The 22404-nt window shown below is 43.2% G+C and overlaps 1 protein-coding gene across 1 annotated transcript in view; it reads right to left on the bottom strand.

Annotated features, from left to right (window-relative positions):
• CHLSN (cholesin) overlaps positions 1-15885 on the bottom strand; it is a 191226-nt gene extending 175341 nt beyond the window's left edge. The window contains exons 1-2 of the mRNA XM_084641808.1: positions 15744-15885; positions 14307-14436 (exon numbers count right to left, since the gene is read on the bottom strand). Coding sequence (XP_084497934.1) covers positions 14307-14408 — 102 coding nt within the window. The 5' untranslated portion in view covers positions 14409-14436; positions 15744-15885. The remainder of the gene's footprint in view (positions 1-14306; positions 14437-15743) is intronic.
• Between the last annotated feature and the right edge of the window lie 6519 nt (positions 15886-22404).

The following is a 22404-nucleotide window of genomic DNA, read 5'->3' as shown; positions in this document are numbered from 1 at the left end:
GCCAAAAAACAATTCACGGTGGTTGGTGGCATTCACAGAGCAGCTGCAGACAGTGGAGCACCACTTCTGTGCCTGAGAAATGACCCGACTGGTCGGATTGCATCATAATGCAGGTTTGGGACAACAAGCAGTAGCTGAAGAACTTTCAGATGCAAAAGGCCACATTCTGGATTTGTGTGCTGATCTCATCCTAACCCTCCAACTTATGGACAGCAGAACGAGAGCTGCACTGACAGTAGAAGAATAAGTGGAAAGAAGCTTGCAATGCTGGATTGCTACTAGTCAGTGGGAAATCATTTTGGAGTTAGAAAACCCACAGCGCGGGTCATTGTCATGCAAGTGTGTAGGGCAATTAATGTCTCCTGCTACAAAGGACTGAGAGTCTCAGCAACGGGCAAGAAACCGTGGATGGATTTGCAGCAATAGGATTCCTGAACTGCTGTGGGGCCATAGATGGCATGCATATCCCTATTAAGGCACCAGCCCACCTTGTCACAGAGTACATCAACAGAAAGGGCTACTTTTCTATGGTTATGCAAGCATTGGTGAATCCCCAGGGACACTTCACCAGTACCAATGTCAGACAGTCACAAAATGTGCATGACACCCGCATCTTTAAGAACACAGAACTGTTCAGAAAAGCTGCAAGGAGGGACATTCTTTTCCGACAGGTGGATTACCATTAGCAATACTGAAACGCAATTAAGAATTCTATGGGACCCGGCTTGCCCCTTGTTCCCCTAGTTATGAAGCCATACATTGGCCACCTCAACAGATTCAACTACCGGCTCAGCATGTGTAAAATGACAGTTGAATGTGCCTTTGGTAGACTGAAGCCACATTGGACGGGTTTACATACAAGATTGGATCTCAGTGACAAAAATATCCCAACGGTTATAGCTGCCTGTTGTGTTCTACATAATATCTATGAGGCAAAGGGGGAAAGCCGCTGCCAGGCTGTAGGGGGAGCAGCTGTCTGCTGACTTTGAACAGCCAGATACAAGGGCCATTACAAGAACCCAATGTGGAACTATGTAGTTGAGGGAGGGTTTGAAAGATCACTTTAAACAATCAACCATGGTAGTGTTCTGTGCTGGAGGGTTCTCTTGGTCTAGAGCTTTGGGTGCTGTTAAGAACTGTGTGTGTTCACTGTACACAGGATAGCTTCTTTCAGCTATGAATTATGTGGTGCTTGGTTTATATTTACAAGCTCTGTTTTCTTTGACTACCTCTGCAATATTTGTTGTGAACTAAGATAGATTATGTGATTCCCCAAAAACAAAATTTTATTTAGTGGGGAAAACACAGTGCAGGAAAGTAATGTGCAAAAAATACCACAGGCAATGTTCTACAATCTTTTTTAATAAAGGGGGTGAACATTTGAAATTAGAAAGGAAGTGGCCATTTATGTCCACTTGGAGTACACAAATGTAGTCCATTATGGCTAAACATACAGCAACCATGGTTCTCACAGGTCAGTGTATGTGAAGCTGTGGTTTTCCTTGCTGTGCCCCGTGACCTCATATGTTATGTTGGGGGATGTAGGCATCAGTGACTATGGAGTTCTCCAAGGACTGCAAAGGGTGGAGAGTCTGGAATTTTTTAACCTGTAGGTCAACCTGGATCTGCAGCGTTTGTGTTTCCTGTCTGAAAAGACCCATTATGTCCTGGTGCGTTTCCCTCTCTTAGTCCAGTTGGGACTCCTGGGACGTTTTTCCTGTCCTTTTTCCTTCTCCAGGTAGCCAGTCACATTGGCTTCCAACTCCTTTGTTCACGGTCCGATGCAGGAGTGGCTTGCAGGATCTTGTAGAACATGTCCTCCCTCGTCCTCTTCTTTCTCCGCCTCATCAGGGTCAGGTGTTCTGCTGGCAGGGAGAGGACATTCCTCAAGGCCACCAAACCAGAAGCTGTGGATAAAAACCACAGATGTACCATTGGATTTACAGTCACAAGAGATAGGAAAAGATAAGTTTCAGAACTCCCTTCCCTTATTCCTATAAACGCTTTTAATAAATGCTTATTGACACTTCAGTTTGGGAGTGCCTCAGCACTGTTCTCCAGGACCACCCATAGTGACTATGGCCCAGCAGAGGCGAGGGTGTATGTGTGGACTTTCTATTACATGAAACAAAAAAATTTCTGTCCCTCTTCCATGAGTACAAGCATAATGCAATGTCACTGAGTATGGATGCTATTTTCCATAGGCGATTTTAGCTGATATCTAACTCCTAAGGGTCACAAGAGCACAGACAACACAGCTGTGTACTAGCATCCAAAACCCATCTTGGGCCACATGCCACAAGCCTTTTTACTGCAATGATGCCAACCAAAGTCATCACTTAGCAGGGTGGGAAGTGTCCTGCTGCGAAGGAAGAAATAATGCAGCCATAACTAGAAACCTTTGAAAGAAGGTTACAGACTATCTCCGTGAAAGCTTCATCAAGATCTCGCAGGAGGATAAAAGGGACATCCCTATGTACATAAACAAAGTCCTCGGAAGCTCCTTAACCCCTGCCTAATCCAACAGGAGAATGCAATGCAGTTGCCAATTCCACCTCTATTTGTTGTACCTCTACCTTTTCTCATACAAATAAAACAATGAAATGTAGATATCTTTGCCTTGTTAACTTGGGGATGGGCCAGGCACCATCTTTAAACTTAAAACATTGTAAGGAAAAAATGCATGCACACTTACCCGAGTCCCGTTCCCTTTCACCAGGCTCATCCATGCTCTCCAGGCAGGACTGACTAAACTGCAGTCTCAAACAGGTCCTGGCTTGCACCATGGCTGGTTTTCCCCCATCACTTCTCTTCACCTCCTTCTCCTCACTGTTCATGGCAGGGATCTCTGTCTTGGGTTCCTCCAAGGAATCCACAGTGGTCTGCAGGGTTCTGGTGGGGTCTCCGTCAAGCATGGTATGCAGTTACTTGTAGAAGTGGCAGGTCTGTGATGAAGCACCAGATCTATTGTTGCACTTCCTGGCCTTGTGGTATCCCTGGAGAAGTCCCTTTGCTTTCAGGCAGCACTGCTGCTGATCCCAGTTGTACCCCTTTACCTGCATCCCCCATGCAATCTGCTCATAGAGGTCCACGTTACTAGGACTGGTCCACAGCACTGCTTGCATAGCCTTTTCTCCCTAAAGGCCCAGGAGATCCAATATCTCCTGTCTGCTCAAGGGCAAGTCTAGTGCATGGAGCCAGCGTAGTTGGTTGGGCAATTGCACATTTCAAGGGTGAGCTGCTAGGTGTGCTTGCTAAGCAGGGCAATCAGGAAAAGGCATTTCAAAAACACTTTGGGGGGGGGGGATTTAAAGGGGAACGGGGGAGGAGGCTTCCAGGTTCTGTTGCCCCTGGATAGTGGAGTTTATCAGAGTAGTCACTATCATGGGGAATGCTGCTGGAAGACTGTTAGGGTCAACCCAAGTCATGCAGTGTCCACACTCACAGTGCGTCAACCTCAGTAGGTTGACCACGGCTCTACGCTGTTCAAGGACATGGTTTTACAGCAACACTGTAGCAGGACACTTACATCTGCTGGAGACAAATTTGAGAGTAGATCCATGCACAAATACATCAACACAAGGCAGCTTATATCAAGCTGTCTTTGCAGTGTAGATAAGGCCTGCATCTCTTGCAGAACTGAGTATCTTTTGGCAATTTAACCATGAGGTAAGCAAATACCGCTTACCCAAGCTGGGTGGTGTAGAGGGAACCTTCCCTCTGCTTATAGCAGAGAAAGGGGAGCTTTGTACCTCACTCCCCATTATTTTAACTCCCTGCTTGCTAACTACATGAAAGTAGTCATGACTGTATGAAAGTAAAGAGAGAAAACTAATCAAACATGATTAAGAGAAAATACCTGGTAGAATGAAACAGCTTTTCAGTTAATACCTAATGAGAAATACTTAATTCCTTTAAACATTACTAAGACGCACACTAAATATGTTTATACCAAAAACAGTTGGAGATGTGAGCTGTTTGCCTGGGAAAACCATCTTCAAAGTAGCAACTGTTTTCCCAGCTGTGAATACCCTTTTCCTGGGAAATATGTTCTTACCATTACAAAAATAATTTTCAAAGGAATGTAAAATTATTCAGGCTAATCTATGCATAGCAGTATTTCAGAGACAGATTTTTTGCACTTTCTTGAACTTGTCTGTTTACAAAAGGCCTAATATTCTTTATAAACTTTTCAGTGTCAATGAGACTTCACAGTTTTAAAAAATAAATAAACACACTGTGAAATAATTTAGCAAAAGAATTTAGAGATTTTTTAAATAACTCATTCTCCCTCTCTCAGCACATCTGGACTGATGTACTACTTCCCCCCAGAAACAAGCGAAGAATGAAATGAAGACAATACTGAAGCATATGCTACAGGATCAAGAGTGGTAGTTGATGACTGAGTGAGTGAAGGAAGAGCTGGAACTAGCATCCCTATGCAGCAATGCTTCTAAAGGTTTTACATAGGAGCTGATATGAGCCACGTATCGGTATCAAGGCAATAGGAACCTCGCCTTGGACCATCTCACTTGCAGTTACAGAAAGAGAATATAACAAGCCATGGAAGGGGAAACACTTCTTTTGAAGGTTACAAAATAAGCCTCATATTAAAGGGGATAGAATAGCAGAAGAATAGGAGAGTTGTAGATGATTTGCAGACAAACTCATTAAGCTCTCACAATGCTTTTAGTATGAATTAGTGAGGTGACAAAAGGACTGAATACGCTCTGATAGAGTAGCCTCCCCCTGAAAGTATAACCTTAATTGTCTGTCAGATTCATTAAACATGTTCATTACTCTGCCACCGGTAACCTAGGGTACCTAATCACTGGCAACATGTTCACCACCACCACACAGGTAGCTCTTCAGCTATCCACCAATATCATGCCTTTATTTCCACAGCTCAATGAATATAGCTTTATACATAGATCTTTCCATCATTATACTGAAAATAGTGACATTAAGCAATTACTTATGGGGTTTTTGTTATTGTGCTGCTATTTAATAGAAATAACTCTCCACTGGCCTTTGTAATAACCCCTCAGGAACTTGAAAATAAAAATGTTTTCCTTACTGATTTTGCCCTTTTCCATTTGGGAAATAGATGTCTCACTGTTTGGGCACCTGCATGCTATTCCACTGATTAAAGGGATACCACTACTTGTTTATTCTTCATTGTTTATATTTCCCATATGGAATCTTGAAAATAAAATTCCTTTCCCACTGACTGTCTTTATTTGGGGAATATGTTGATTCCTCCTTCCCCATCCATTTGCAGTACAGACAGCAACAACTCCGTTCTGTTCACTAAGAACCTGACCAGATTATAATAGTGCTATGAGACGACAAATACTGTAACATTTAGCATCCTTTTACCTACTCGGAGTAGAATTTGGATTTAAAAAAGGCTGAATGTTTCTTAGTCTCACAAGAGGTAATGATGTTTTCTCCACTAAATTAGGAGCAGAATGAATATGACTTTTTATAGGATCTTAGTTTAAATTCTGAGTCTTGAGTAATGACTGATTACTTCCTGCAAAATTTCACCTGCTTCTGTTGAACCTTATAAATCTTCAAAGAATGTTGGAGAAACATTGTCTTTGCCATCATTAAACTCAAAAGATTAATACATCCTTTGGATACAGCAAGGTCTCTCTTAATAGGACTTAAAGATCCATTAGAGACAATACAGTCAAATCTTTGTAGTTCCACACTTGCACAATGTAAGTGCCATGGTGGTGCTTTTAGAAGCTGTTCTTGCAGTGATATGCTGAGCCAGCTAAGAATTAAAGTGGAGGTGGGCAGGGAATCCATAAACATAAGCAACACTTGGATAACTGAAAACAAGCACTTCAAATGCCTCTCACATAAACACGGCTGGAATAAGAAATGGTACTGTGGGAAGAGTGGCAAGGCCAATGGAAACTACAGAATGCTTAACAGTATCAAAATCAAAAGAAAATCAAACTAATTATACATTGAAGATAAAGAGATAAGAGAACCAAACCTGAAAATTAACACTCAAGGAGATCTCTGTAGTAATAAATATCTGCTACCTCTGACCATCTGAGCTCAAAAGATGGTTCCTTTCCTCTTCCTCTAACCAAGCCAGTGATAATATTTTTCACAAAGTACTAGAAAGGTCAAAAACCATTTTCCAAAACTTTATTTTCTTACATTGCAAATCAATGCTCTTCCCTGAAAACCATTAGGGCCTACGTAATCTCTCTGACGAACCTCTGCATCTTTCAAATTAAGGAATGAAGAGTAACTTGATTTCATACCCAAGGGGGTATGGCTGATTTCTCTTTCCAAGTGTCTTCATAACAACTACACAGATTTGGTGTGAGGCTAAGGGCAGGTCTTCACTACCCGTCGGATCGGCGGGTAGTGATTCATCTATCGGGGATCAATTTATCGCGTCTCATCTAGACGCGATAAATTGATCCCTGAACGCGCTCTCCGTCGACTCTGGAACTCCAGCTCACGAGAGGCAGAAGCGGAGTTGACGGGGGAGCGGCAGCGGTCGACTTGCTGCCGTCCTCACGGCCAGGTAAGTCGACCTAAGATACGCCGACTTCAGCTACGCTATTCGCGTATCTTAGGTCGACCTCCACCCTCGTGTAGACCAGGGCTTAGTCACATTTCATGGTAAGCAACTATACATCTTTATGTTAAAAGTGGTACAGTCACCCCTACAGAAATTGACAAAAGACCACTGAGACAATCTGGGAAATCTATCTACGTACAACTTACGAATTCTAGTTTGGTTTGATGAACTGTTTGTACCCTTATGTCTTATGACGGTCTTTACTGCATACTGCTGTCTGCAACTCGTGCTAAGGAGCAGGGAAGCTGCACCTACAAGTCCATCTTTGAAAGAGACTATTTTTAAGGGGTTTAAACTAATGAATAAACCTGGCCCAGGCAGAACAACACGATGGCTGAAGGCTGGGGAAAGCCAGTTTTTTTTCAAGTTCTCTGTAAGAGCCTGATTTTGGAGAGTGGAAAATCCTCAAACAGCAGAACAAAGAAACCAGGTGTCAGCAAAGCCCTTTAAGAACACAGAGACAGAGGGAGGAGACTTAGAGAGACACATATGAAGCTTAGCAAAAGAGAAGAACAGAGAAGTGGGTCTTATCTGTGAAACCAGCCAAGGAAGAAGGAAACTGGAGACACAGGAGAGAAAGCTTTTCATCTGACTCACGGAGTCTATGTGCAGGAAGGGGGAATCCTAGATTCTTCAGAGGGCTCTGACCTAAGCCCAGAGAACACTCCAGAATCATGATGAAAAGCAGGCAGGGAAATTCTTTTCTGGATCTATACTTATTTTGTGCAATATAAAGTAAAGAGCAATTGTGTTTAGAAACCCTCACAAAGCCTGTGTCCATTTGCTTCACTGTCTTAGGACCCTGAAGAGGTGAACAGTAAACCCAGAGCACCAACAAGAATGGAGCTCTGGGAAAGGGTGTACATAAACTACCAAGAAGCCAGGGGGAAGGGAGGAGAGGTCTAGACTTGTCTCAGGAGAGTTGGACTGCCAGACTGAGACACCCCCTTTCTGGGAAGAGGTAACAGACAGAGCTTGTACCCAGGAAGTATGCTGGAGAGGCCAAGAAGAAAGACTGTGTGGAGTCCAAGGAAAGCTTAGGAGTATACTGGTCTAGTGCTTTGGGACCAGCCGCCTTGTGAGTGTCCAGCCAGGGGAGTAACTTGCATTGCCCCTGGGGAGTGTCTTTTTCACACCCTGGAGCAACCTAAGTTAGATCGACTTAAGCTGTAGTGTAGACTTGCCCACAGAGAAAGAGACACATGGAAACTGTAGCAAGCAGGCTCTCCCCCACAGTCTGTGGAGGTAACTGGGCTGAATGTAATTTACAAAAATCTACAAGGAAAGATTAAAGTAGGTGTAGAAGCCTTTATTGTTTTTACCCTTTGCTTTGCATATCATGTACCCTTGGGTGAATAAATAATGTTTCGTTTTGAAGAAGCTGGTTTTGAGTCACTTTAATTAGTCATTGTCACAGGCTCCCGGAGGAACAGTGGCTTACTGCTGCCAACCCCAGTTGGGCCCTGTCATGTTTATGACAGTTGGGAAAATGGGAGCTGCAACCCAGAGACACAGATTAGGAGCAGCAGAACATGGTTGCAACCAGAGAGGTGTGAAGGTAGTGAAACCTGTCCCCAAACGTGTTCATTTGAGCTCATCTAAAAGGAGTCTAAAAGCGCAGCGCTCCCTCAAACTAACAACCTTAAAGAGGCCTGATTTTTAAAAAGTGTTGAGCACGCCTCTCTTGAAATCGGGCATGCAGAAATTGAGGCACCCAAAATCAACAGTCCCTTTTGAAAATCCTGTCCACTGTTTGTGTATGTATATAAAAAGAGAAGCACATTCGTGGTAAGTGATTTGTGAGTGACCTGGTATTCTGCAGACACACTAAGTAATTGCCACAGAATACACAAATGCTTGCTATAGAAATCTAGGCATTTTGCACATGTATAATGGATAATCATTAGCCATCCCACTTCTCTGTTTGCCTGGCCCATTCTTGTGAACAAGTGGGAAAAAGGACACACATGATGCAACATGCAATGCTCATGTCATCAAACAATGAACTTAACGCTGGCATATTAAACAATACTGAAATCCTTAGGTCAGTAGACTGAAATTTTTCTGTATCAGAGAACTTTAAAAAGCTAATTTGGGGGAAATGGTGCTGTAAAATTATGACTGTCAACCTGGAATGTACAACTTAGAATCCATTTTCCCCATGTCTATTATTTCTACGTTATATGGCTTGAGGATGACAATTTCAAAGTAAAAACAGTTTTAAAATATGATCATATTGATAAATTACAAAAAAATAACTGACATGTAAAGTTCATGTTTGGGTAAATTAAAAATAATAGTAAAATGTGTGGCATTTACTGCTAAATATTTTAATAAAATTGTAACATCATGATAAACTATTAGTAAAAACACAGGACTGAACAAAGACTAAAAACATATACAATATGCTACTTAACTCAACTACAGAAATGTAAAGTCATTTAGAACTATAGTTCTAAGAACACTCATGAAAACATTTAAATTGAATTGTTTGTTGCCATTTAATGTAAAAGGAGGAAAAAAGAAGATGAAAAATCAATAAAACACCAAGATTACTCTGAAAAGTAAACTTGTTCCAAAGAAGAATGTTTTAGCCTTATGCTAGTAAGTATTTTTGGAACAAATGTCATGAAAGAATGATCAATGTAATACTAAATCCAGTCACTGAAGACACATTTTAACTGCCCTCCTGCAGCTCTACACAGAAATCAATTTTCCACTTTGCAGCCTGAAAATGCACTGCTGGAATAGCTAAAAGTAAATCACGGGTAAATAGTGACTTAATGAACCAGTGAAACTTCTCCAGTGCCAAAAGTAGTATATTATGCATCTGTTAGCTTAAAAAGACTAAAGTATCTCCACACAAGGTTCTTTATAAGAACCTAAAAAGAAAAGGAGGACTTGTGGCACCTTAGAGACTAACCAATTTATTTGAGCATGAGCTTTCGTGAGCTACAGCTCACTTCATCGGATGCATGCCGTGGAAACTGCAGCAGACTTTATTTATACACAGAGAATATGAAAAAATACCTCCTCCCACCCCACTGTCCTGCTGGTAATAGCTTATCTAAAGTGATCATCAGGTGGGCCATTTCCAGCACAAATCCAGGTTTTCTCACCCTCCACCCCCCCACACAAATTCACTCTCCTGCTGGTGATAGCCCATCCAAAGTGACAACTCTTTACACAATAAGAAAAGGAGTACTTGTGGCACCTTAGAGACTAACCAATTTATTAGAGCATAAGCTTTCGTGAGCTACAGCTCACTTCCTCAGATCTGCATCTGAAGAAGTGAGCTGTAGCTCACGAAAGCTTATGCTCTAATAAATTGGTTAGTCTCTAAGGTGCCACAAGTACTCCCTTTCTTTTTGCAAATACAGACTAACACGGCTGTTACTCTGAACTCTTTACACAATGTGCATGATAATAAAGTTGGGCCATTTCCTGCACAAATCCAGGTTCTCTCACCCCCTCACCCCCCTCCCAAAAACCACACACACAAACTCACTATCCTGCTGGTAATAGCTCATCCAAAGTGACCATTCTCCCTACAATGTGCATAATTAAGGTGGGCCATTTCCAGCACAAATCCAGGTTCTCTCACATCCCCCCCACCCCCATACACACACAAACTCACTCTCCTGCTGGTAATAGCTCATCCAAACTGACTACTCTCCAAGTTTAAATCCAAGTTAAACCAGAACATCGGGCGGGGGGGGGGGTAGGAAAAAACAAGAGGAAATAGGCTACCTTGCATAATGACTTAGCCACTCCCAGTCTCTATTTAAGCCTAAATTAATAGTATCCAATTTGCAAATGAATTCCAATTCAGCAGTTTCTCGCTGGAGTCTGGATTTGAAGTTTTTTTGTTTTGTTTTTGGATTTGTGCTGGAAATGGCCCACCTTAATTATGCACATTGTAGGGAGAATGGTCACTTTGGATGTGCTATTACCAGCAGGATAGTGAGTTTGTGTGTGTGGTTTTTGGGAGGGGGGTGAGGGGGTGAGAGAACCTGGATTTGTGCAGGAAATGGCCCAACTTTATTATCATGCACATTGTGTAAAGAGTTGTCACTTTGGATGGGCTATCACCAGCAGGAGAGTGAATTTGTGTGGGGGCGTGGAGGGTGAGAAAACCTGGATTTGTGCTGGAAATGGCCCACCTGATGATCACTTTAGATAAGCTATTACCAGCAGGACAGTGGGGTGGGAGGAGGTATTTTTTCATATTCTCTGTGTATAAATAAAGTCTGCTGCAGTTTCCACGGCATGCATCCGATGAAGTGAGCTGTAGCTCACGCTCAAATAAATTGGTTAGTCTCTAAGGTGCCACAAGTCCTCCTTTTCTTTTTGCGAATACAGACTAACACCGCTGTTACTCTGAAACCTATAAGAACCTAGTAAGCAACTGTACCCTGCAGAACCTTTCTGCTTCAAGCATTTAAAAAGTTACAGTCACACTTTGAATCAAAGCTACTACATTAAAAGACAGTCACAGTACATTATGCTTTACTGGATACTCTTTTGGAATTCTTGGTGATCCCTCCCTCACCCCCTACATTTAGCAACGTGTCTGTCAGCTCTTTATTTTAAAGCAATACTAGATTTAAATTCAAATATAAATATATCAAACTATCTACCTACGTATGAAAATCCTGCATGCCGACACTTAATGATTTAGTAGGTCTTTCCCCATTGTCTGTTTTTATTGCTCGAATACTATATGGATTTCATAAAAAAAAGCTACAAATTTTTTTTTTGGTGGGGGGGAGCCCTAACCTAAACAAAGTAAACCTCCAAGAACAAAACAGAACGCAAATATAAAAGACGAACACTGCAAAAGTGAGATTCCAGGGAAACACCAAGAAAAGAAAAATTGTAAGTTGTGGGGAAAAAATATCACTGACAACACAGTTTTAAATATAACATACCAGTCATAGAAGATTTGGCTTAGAATTAGCTCTTAAGGCCAGAGAGTTCACTGTCTTGTTTTTTAAAAAGCTGGAAGGTTTAATATCTTTTAACAGCTTTATTTCAGGATGTCAAAAAACAAGTTCACAGATTCACACATTAAGACCAGAAGATACCAGTACGCTTGCTTTACCTCATACTTCCTACTAAACTTTGCATACCCTCTGACAGTGTTTGCTGAACAAAGGTATTACTTTAGAATAACCATGTTAACTAAATTGGGCATTCCCCCCAAAATAAGTCCAGTAAATAACTGACAAAAATATTCATTAACCATTTTTGAAGCAAAGTGTTAAAATGTATCTCACATTTGTTACTCTCAACAGTAATTTCAAACAGTAAAAATGTGGTTTACTAAGTTATGCTTTTTTGGTATCAACAGTTACAGTTTATAATGCTGATGCCAAAAAATAGCCTGGCATAGGCCTTATATGGTGCTCCATAAAACTAACACTGCATACATATCTAAGCCACCCACTAACTCCTGTAATTCTCATGACTGTTATGCTTAGTGATGTTCTCAGATAGCGTTTAAGGATACTGTTCTTTAATAAATATTTCCCTCCTTCCACAGTGCAACAGCCTGTACAATGAGCAGAAACTAACTTTTGTATCTCAACAGTTGATCAGACAAGACATCAAACAGTCCAGAATGGCTCTGCATTCTTAAGATTTTTCAAGTGATACTCAGACTGACGCTTGTGAGCCATAAGTGGCTCTTTAATGTGTCTCCTACAGCTCTGATATTAAAACACTGTGTGATTTAATTATTAATCAATCTAAATTATTAACCAAGCAGGATGCTTTTACTATGTTATTAACAATTGTAGTTGATAAAATAATACTTGGTCAGTCATTTTGCTGTGAGAATTAATTTATGTATATATAACTTGTTTATATATATATATAAAATCAAATAAAAATAGTAAATGAAACAATGAATTCAGACGATCGCGGCTCGTGGGGTAATGTTGATCGCTAATTTGGCTTCTGAACCACTGAGGTCTGAGTTTCACTGGTTTATAAGCTCTGTCTGGGGAGAGGGGTTTGTTTTATACGATGCTAGCTGTGCAGACAGACTATAGATAGTTAAAATTCTGTTAAATTGCCTTTAGCATTCTCCCTCCAAATCACACACAATTAATTTTTTGCCTGAAGAGTTATTTCCACCCAGCTCTTGAGTTACTTTTCTGTACATTTTACGGGGTACTTGAAGGAGGTTAAGGATCCTGCTAGATCCCTAAAGTAAAGTACTTCTGGGATATGTAGTGTGAAGAGAGGAGGAGGATTGTCTCTTCATAATCAAAGATCAAGTTTAATTGAAACTATGACTTCTCCTTCCCCTTCCTGACCTATACATTCTACACTCCCTAATTTTACTTTCAATTTTACTTTCCTGTAGAAGGAAGTCGACACCTCGCTCTGTCTGCTTGGAGGCAGATTAACTAATTTGAAATATAGACTGCAAGGCCTTCACAGCTTTTCTGAACCTTATAGGCACAATACCATAACCTCTACGTTGCAGTAGCTATATTCAGACAAGCTGCAGACATTTACTCACACGTGAAGAAACTCTCTCAAAATATTTGTCCCATTTGCTAACTGAGCCTAAATAAAATCTAGCCAAAGATCAACATCCACAAGTTTTACTGTAAATGACAACAAGAAGGGGAATCAGATCAATGCTACTTAAAACCCTGAACTTTAAGCACATGCATAAATGTTTGCAGGATCAGGATTTAAGACTTCAAGAGCTCCTGAGGAAAGGCAGGATTTTTTTTCCTGTTCTCTGATCTACAATATTAAGATACTTGATCTCTGGATTATTTGATTGGCAGGACCTGAATGCTTACACATAGTCTTTGCAGATCTATATTCGAATATTTCATTCACACAAGGTACCCAACTGCAGAGGCAATAAGCACTAATTGATAAACGTAAGAACTTGAACTTTGATGCCTGACTCTTAAAGTGCCACCAAAGAGATTAGATTTTAATACATGGCATTTGAAGTATTGCTTCTCCTCATAATAGCTGAACAGGAATGCCATGTTCATATACCACTCCAGCGAGAACAATTCTGCAACTCTGCTTTTGCAAGAAACAATGACATGTAGTAGTGCGCTAAAGAAAAAAGTTTCCAGCAGGTGGGGGTTACTTTTTACTGGAATCTGTTATGCTGTTAAATTCATTTCCTTTAAAATTAATTTGTAAGTGCTCTATATGTGAAGAGGCTGCTGACACCTTCTGGTCAGTCAGAAAGTACAAGTTTCCATCACTGCAGTGAGCACAAACATCATCTTTAATGCAACACGATTTTCAAAACAAATCTTTCAAATTTTTCCAAATATGGTATCTGGGTGATCAGAATTATGTGTAGGCACAGCCTAAGACCACCTTCCCATCTGATGTTATCCCAGAGAAATCACAGCCACTTGGTTCCCATTTCACCTTTAAACCCTACCTGACATCTTTCATATTAACACCCTATACAGGCAGTGATCACATACTTAGGCCACTGTTATACACTTTAAAAACAGACATGCCTGGAGAGCAGCTGCCCATGGATCCATTCATGTTTTAATTTCATTTACTCTGGATGCATCATGGACTCAATCTAATAATGCACTCAGATCCAGTATTGTACCTCTCTATTTCTGTAGTGTTGGGATTACCAACGTACCAGCAAACTAAACAAACAGATTCATTCTTGGGCATTTACCTCCAGGTTTTGTTTCTTTTTCTTCGGTTCAGTTTCATGGACTGGTTGTTCATTTTCTGCCACATGCCGTTTTGATTTTTTCCTCCTTTTTTCTTCCTTCATTTCTGTGTTTTTCTTATTCTTTTCTATTCTGAAATTAGTTGACAGACACAGAAAGATACATTTCAGCTACAATTCAGTATGAGCTAATTACTGTACAATGCAGGAAAACAACACTGGAGTGGAGTTAATCCAAATGTTTACCCCAAATCCATTTGTGAAGGAGGTTTTGACACAATGAATTGCATCAAAATGGCAGTAAATTATGGAAGTCAAATCACAGAAGAAAGGAGAATAAGTATAGAATTTTATCAATTTTTAAAACACCTGCTCCCCAGCCAACTTAGCATCAGTTGGGAGTATAATTTACTACATTTGGAATTGCTTGGTCAAAATTCATATTAGGCAAAGTGTTGAATGTGCACTTAATTGGCTTCAATTAGGACTGGGTATTTTGAAAAGTACTAAAATATAATAAATAAATAAATAACAAATGAGTATGTACAAACAAGTGGTAGCCCTAAATAGTAAACTGGAGAACTTAGTTGTGCTATGTAAAGAACTCTAAATGTTTCAATTTTGGATGATGAGCGAGGGGAAAATGTATTTAAATAGAGAATTATATTGTACTTATTTTGCATTTAATTTCAGACAGCCTGGGGATGCAGGAGAGATTCCAAGATAGCCCTGGATCTGACACCAGACAGACACTGGTCTGGTCCTCATGGATTGCTCTAACTTACATTTGGCTACAACCACATCTATGATGCATTAATTGCAGCTGAGAATGACTAAAACATAGAGGCATTTAAGCCACACCATCAACCTGAAACATTCAAGGGGCTTCAGAGTAACAGCCATATTCGTTTGTATTCGCAAAAAGAAAAGGCGTACTTGTGGCACCTTAGAGACTAACCAATTTATTTGAGCATAAACTTTCGTGAGCTACAGCTCACTTCATCGGATGCATACTGTGGAAAATACAGATGTTTGTATTTGTAGCTCACGAAAGCTCATGCTCAAATAAATTGGTTAGTCTCTAAGGTGCCACAAGTCCTCCTTTTCTTTTTGCGAATACAGACTAACACGGCTGTTACTCTGAAACCTGTCTTTAATACAGTGAAACACCAACTTTATTTTATGGTCAGCAGTGTGGCATGAAGAGAGAATATCCAGCCACCCTCAGATGGTCAGCTACTAGTGATTTTAATTACACCATATTTATCAGTTACTTGTTTGTGACTCAGGCTGTTGTGTACCCTGTGAAGGGCCCAAATGGTGAGCAGGCACTAGAAAGGGTGTGGGAGAAAGGAAGTTTACAGTTGTATGGTATTTAATCACAGATTGAGCAGCAAGATCTATTAGCAACACAGACAAAGACCTTAAATGGTTACTCACGGGGTTCCTTTCAGTACACAGATAGTAAGAGCTGTTGTCACTATAACACGACACACCGCTACTGAGTGTTCGTCAATTACAATACGCCAGGCTTTTTGGACTGAACGCCAATATACCAGCACCGCCCACCTCCCAGTCCGCTGAGCATCCTAACCGGGGCCTGATGTGTAATCAGCTTATGCAACCACGAGGAGACGGAATAATTCGCTCTGCCAAACTACCACGCAATGCCCGGGAATCTGGATGCTACCGGAGCAGAGCTCCCCGCCTGCTGGGTCAGGAGCTGGGCATCACTGCCGCCGCCGCCGCCCACCCCGCAGATTCAAGGCAGAGAGAGCCTCCTGCAGCGCTTCGGGACTACCCAGCGCGAGGAGGCCACCGCCTGCTGCATGGGCACCCGAAACACAGCAGAGTCGGGGGGGGGGGGGGAAGGGCTCTAAGCATCCCTACCCCCTGCCCCTGGTGAGTGCCCCTCCCCCCGGGCCCGGCGGAAGGAATCTCCTCCCCCACAAGGCTCTGCCAGCCCCTTTTGCCCCCCACCAGGCCCTACGGGGACCCACCCACACTGCCCCCCGCCCCCGCAGGCTCCTCCGGCTGAGGGCAGCCGAGCAGGCTTCCTCGGCAGCGACCGCCCCCCCGGGGGCTCAGGCGGGGAGCTCTGCGCCCCAAAGAGACTTGGAATAGGAGCCCCCCTCCCCCCCAGGGGACGCCTGCTGGGACTCCCTCAGTCCACTCGCCACGCACCTGTCAGACCCGCCTCAGCACATTTAACTCAGCGCTGGGCTTGGCGCTGCAGACCGCCCCCTCTCTCTCATTGGCTCCCGAGGGCCAGCGAGGGAGCCTCGTTGGATTTCGCTTTGTCAATCACGAGAGTGACCAATAGAAAGCCAGATTTGTCTTAAACCCGCCTCTATGCCCGGACTTACGCGCTTGTGCGCTCCGAGAGGGCCGGCCCGCGTGCCGGGGGGGCGCGCGCGCGCACCGTGTCGACGTCATCGCTGTGCGCTGAGACAGCCGGGCTCTCAGCTTCTGCAGGGGGAGGGGCCCCAGGAACTTGGCTCCTCCCAGCCCTCTGCCTTTTCCCTGCCCTGCCCTGGCTCTTCTCGTTCCCCCTCCCAAACCACGTGCCGCACAGCTGGCGTGGGGTGGGTGCTGCTGCCTCTGGGCGCACGCTCTCCTGCGGCCCCAGTGGCACGTGCCTCTGGCCTAGGCTGCTAGTCTTTAGCCTGGAGCCCGCGTTGGGAAAGGGATGGGAGATGCTGTCTGGACAGTGGCTGGTTTAAGTGCTTCTCTCAGGAGGAGCCTGGTACCAAGAAAGAGCAAGTTGCCCTTAATAGGCCTGAAGACCAGCTCTGTGTGGTGCATAAGCTCGTCTCTCTCCCCAGTAGAAGTTGAGCCAGTAAAAGATTACAAAAAGAAAAGGAGGACTTGTGGCACCTTGGAGACTAACCAATTTATTTGAGCATGAGCTTTCGTGAGCTACAGCTCACTTCATCGGATGCATAAAAGATTACGGCTGTCACCTTGTCTCTCTTAACAGGCCTAGACATTTACATGTGCACCCAATCCCTCTTGCTGCAATGTCCCAATCTTAATCAGCCTGCAGTTCTTCCCTGCTGTGTGTGAAGAGAGGACAACGCACTGAGTCTCTATTTTGTATAGTCTAATATCTGCTGCCACCTGGTAAATGATAAAAGTACTGTAGTACTTACATTTCTCTGAACCTTAGGCAGAGTTGTCCATGGGAAGCTCAAAGCTTAGGAACCACATGTGGACACAGATTTATTTTCATCCATGAATCGCAACCCTGCCACAGACTCCCTCACAACCAGTGAATATGGAGCTGTGAAATTACCTGTTAAATAAATGCATCAACTCATTTTTAATCTGTAGATTGTAAAATTTAATATTTGAAACCTTTGCAGTGTTGGTAAATTGTTTGGCCACACAGGAAACAGAAACAGATGCTGTGACCTGAGTGAATGAGAATATACCTTTAGGATACCAGTGCAAATATTTGTTTACAAACTTTTGCTTTCCATAGATATTCTCCACTATTTGTTTATTCACCAATATTTTCTGTTTCCACAATCATTCCTCTCAGGAAGCTCATTTGCTAGAATAATATAAAACAATACCAAAAGGACTAGGCATTTGTTTTCACATTTGAATGAATGGTCAAGGAACACATTTTGCCATGGTATAGTATATATACTAAATAGAAAAATACAAGATGAGCCCTACCTAGATTACATGATTATAATATGTTTGAAATACACAAGGGTGTTATATTCTAGAGTTGTAATTTAAGCTTATTCAAATCTAAACGGGCCCAGTAATAATTGTCCAGACTCTCTGGGAATCGGGTCATGTTCCTTCAGTGCCTCTGAGAGGGGACATTGTGCTATCTCAGATCCCAGACTCCAAGGATTAATATCTTGTCTCTGAGATGATTTTATACTAACAGATATGGATATGTGGCCAGTACTGTCTTTGTGTTTAGTGCCCGATTTGGGATGGGGCTCCACTGTCCTGGGTGGGACTGGACAAAAGCTGGCCCCATACCACGGAGCTTGCAGTTTTAGGATGCAAAGTGCACATGTGGATTAATAAACTCAAAAATTGAGATTTCTATTGTATTAGATATGGAGTGTAAGTAATACAATCAGTACAGAGGTCCTCATTTCATAGTACATTCATTTGTTTTACAAAGTGGTCACATTTTCAATATGCTGTATATTTTTGTATCCATGAAGGGGACTGATGATTAGGAAAAGACAGCTTGAGTTCTTGGCACCCAGGAGTGAGGCAACTCCTCTTTCTTTTGAATTTAAAGTCAGTTCCCTCATAATGGGAGGGAAAGAGGGAGGGGATTGAACTCCTCATTGCCCTCCCTTTCAACAAGCAAGGAATCAGCACATTAACTGGCTATTTCTGCTAAAATGATCAGTAGTAAAATAATGAATGATGACACTGGGCTTCAGAGTCAAGATCCCATTAGGATTATTTGGACAATTACACCTCTCGGGATATTGTTTGAGGCAGATTCAGGAACACAACACTGGCCCTGTTGCAGCACACGAAGGGTGGGGAAGAGGGACATGGCTGGAAAGTTACAATTCCCACATAAAAACAACGAGGAGTCCTTGTGGTACCTTAGGGCATGGCTACACTTGCAGATGTAGAGCGCTTTGAGTTAAACCTGCCTTCAGAGAGCGCAGTAGGGAAAGCGCTGCAGTCTGTCCACACTGACAGCTTCAAGTGCACTGGCGTGGCCACATTTGTGGCATTTGCAATGGCATTGGGAGCAGTGCATTATGGGCAGCTATCCCAGCATGCAAGTGACTGCAACATCCTTTTCAAATGGGGGAGGGGTGGAGTGTGACAGGGAGTGTGTTGTGTGTATGTGGGGGGAGAGAGAATGGGTTTTGGGGGGGCTGAGAGCATGTCAGCATGCTGTCTTGTAAGTTCAGACAGCAGCAGACCCCGCCCCCTTTCCCCAGCCTCTCTGTCACACACACAGCATTCCACACTAATGGCTTGCTTTGTCTCGGAGCAGATAAGTAGCCGGTTGTCAGAAACGGAGCTTTCAAAGGGCATATCCGCATTCCTGCAGCGATTAAAAAACAATGACAAGAGTGGCCATTTGACGTAAGGGGATTATGGGACATTTCCGGAGGCTGGTCAGAGCGCAGTAATGCAACACCTCGTTCACACTGGTGCCGCGGCGCTCCATCGGGGGCGCAGCAAATGTTATTCCACTTGCCGAGGTGGAGTAGCAGCAGCCCTGTACCGCAAAGTCAGAGCACTCTATGTGCCTTGCCAGTGTGGACAGGTAGTGAGCTAGTGCGCCCGGGGCTCCTTTATTGCACTGTAACTCGCAAATGTAGCCAAGCCCTTAGAGACTGGCAGGTTTGTTTGGGCATGAGCTTTCGTGGGCTGGAGCCCACTTCGTCAGGTGCATGGAGTGAAATATACAGTAAGCAGTTTGTTGCCAGCTGTGTCCGCATATCTATTCAAGGGACATCATCATAGGAGCTAACCACATCAGCCACACCATCAGGGACTTGTTCACCTGCACATCTACCAATGTGATATAGGCCATCATGTGCCAGCAATGCCCCTCTGCCATGGGGCCGGATGCGCTGCATCCGAGAGTGCTAAAGGAGTTGGCGGATGTGATTGCAGAGCCATTGGCCATTATCTTTGAAAACTCATGGCGATCGGGGGAAGCCCCGGACGACTGGAAAAAGGCTAATGTAGTGCCCATCTTTAAAAAAGGGAAGAAGGAGGATCCTGGGAACTACAGGCCAGTCAGCCTCACCACAGTCCCTGGAAAAATCATGGAGCAGGTCCTCAAGGAATCAATTCTGAAGCACTTAGAGGAGAGGAAAGTGATCAGGAACAGTCAGCATGGATTCACCAAGGGCAAGTCATGCCTGACTTATCTAATTGCCTTCTATGACGATATAACTGGCTCTGTGGATGAGGGGAAAGCGGTGGACGTGTAGTTCCTTGACTTCAGCAAAGCTTTTGACACGGTCTCCCACAGTATTCTTGCCAGCAAGTTAAAGAAGTATGGGCTGGATGAATGGACGATAAGGTGGATAGAAAGCTGGCTAGATTGTCGGGCTCAACGGTTAGTGATCAATGGTTCCATGTCTAGTTGGCAGCTGGTATCAAGTGGAGTGCCCCAAGGGTCAGTCCTTGGGCCGGTTTTGTTCAATATCTTCATAAATGATCTGGAGGATGGTGTGGATTGCACCCTCAGCAGGTTCGCAGCGGACACTAAACTGGGAGGAGAGGTAGATACGCTGGAGGGTAGGGATAGGATACAGAGAGCCCTGGGCAAATTAGAGGATTGGGCCAAAAGAAATCTGATGAGGTTCAACAAGGACAAGTGCAGAGTCCTGCACTTAGAATGGAAGAATCCCATGCACCGCTACAGATTAGGGACCGAATGGCTCAGCAGCAGTTCGGCAGAAAAGGACCTAGGGGTTACAGTGGACGAGAAGCTGGATATGAGTCAACAGTGTGCCCTTGTTGCCAAGAAGGCCAATGGCATTTTGGGATGTATAAGTAGGGGCATTGCCAGCAGATCGAGGGACATGATCATTCCCCTCTATTCGACATTGGTGAGGCCTCATCTGGAGTACTGTGTCCAATTTTGGGCCCCACACTACAAGAAGGATGTGGAAAAATTGGAAAGAGTCCAGCGGAGGGCAACAAAAATGATTAGGGGACTGGAACACATGACTTATGAGGAGAGGCTGAGGGAACTGGGATTGTTTAGTCTGCGGAAGAGAAGAATGAGAGGGGATTTGATAGCTGCTTTCAACTACCTGAAAGGGGGTTCCAAAGAGGATTGGTTCTAGACTGTTCTCAGTGGTAGCTGATGACAGAACAAGGAGTAATGGTCTCAAGTTGCAGTGGGGGAGATTTAGGTTGGATATTAGGAAAAACTTTTTCACTAGGAGGGTGGTGAAACACCGAATGCGTTACCCAGGGAGGTGGTAGAATCTCCTTCCTCAGAAGTTTTTAAGGTCAGGCTTGACAAAGCCCTGTCTGGGATGATTTAGTTGGGGATTGGTCCTGCTTTGAGCAGGGGGTTGGACTAGATGACCTCCTGAGGTCCCTTCCAACCCTGATATTCTATGATTCTATATCCTAGATTTGAGTAGCAACAAGTATTTCATTAAAAAGAAAAGGAGTACTTGTGGCACCTTAGAGACTAACCAATTTATTTGAGCATAAGCTTTCGTGAGCTACAGCTCACTTCCACAGTATGCATCCGATGAAGTGAGCTGTAGCTCACAAAAGCTTAGGCTCAAATAAATTGGTTAGTCTCTAAGGTGCCACAAGTACTCCTTTTCTTTTTGCGAATACAGACTAACAGGGCTGTTACTCTGAAACCTGTCAAGTATTTCATTGTGGGTCCTGTTGTGACATCTTGTGGTGTAATGTGGTATTACAGACAATGAAATCACTTCCAATTTAAGGACCATAGTGTCACTTAGTTCCAACATAGAATCAGGTTTCAGAGTAACAGCCGTGTTACTCTGTATTCGCAAAAAGAAAAGGAGTACTTGTGGCACCTTAGAGACTAACCAATTTATTTGAGCATGAGCTTTCGTGAGCTACAGCATCCAATGAAGTGAGCTGTAGCTCACAAAAGCTTATGCTCAAATAAATTGGTTAGTCTCTAAGGTGCCACAAGTACTCCTTAACATAGAATCAGTTTCTCCACCTATGAAACTAGCTTCCTGAGAGAAGTTTCCCAGGGAAATGGTGGGGGTGGGGGTGATGGTGGAGGATTTTAAATGTATATGGTACCTTTCATCCAGAACAATTAAAGATACTTTGTAAACAAACTGATTATGGATGCATGGGAGCAACTCCCTAATTAGGGTTGTAGCAGGATTTCTGTTTAAAGCCAACTTTAAAAATGCTCTAAAATCCATAGGCAGAGGGCCTTGAAAATTGCTATACCACTTGAAGATACAGGGCCTGTTGTGGTGCAAATCTGAAGGTCATTTGGTCAAAGGGTCCCCAGGTAGAGTTTTCCCTCAAATAGGAATGGACCACCACATCCATCCTATCAAAAGCTACCATCGTCTCTTCATCCATCACATTCTAAGTCAGGACTGGGGAACATACTGCT

The sequence above is a fragment of the Lepidochelys olivacea genome (genome assembly GCF_965140295.1).
Source record: "Lepidochelys olivacea isolate rLepOli2 genome assembly, chromosome: 10".
NCBI classification, from domain to species: Eukaryota; Metazoa; Chordata; order Testudines; family Cheloniidae; genus Lepidochelys; species Lepidochelys olivacea.
Note: the sequence above shows the minus strand (reverse complement) of the source record. Positions and strands in the feature narration are given on the sequence as shown.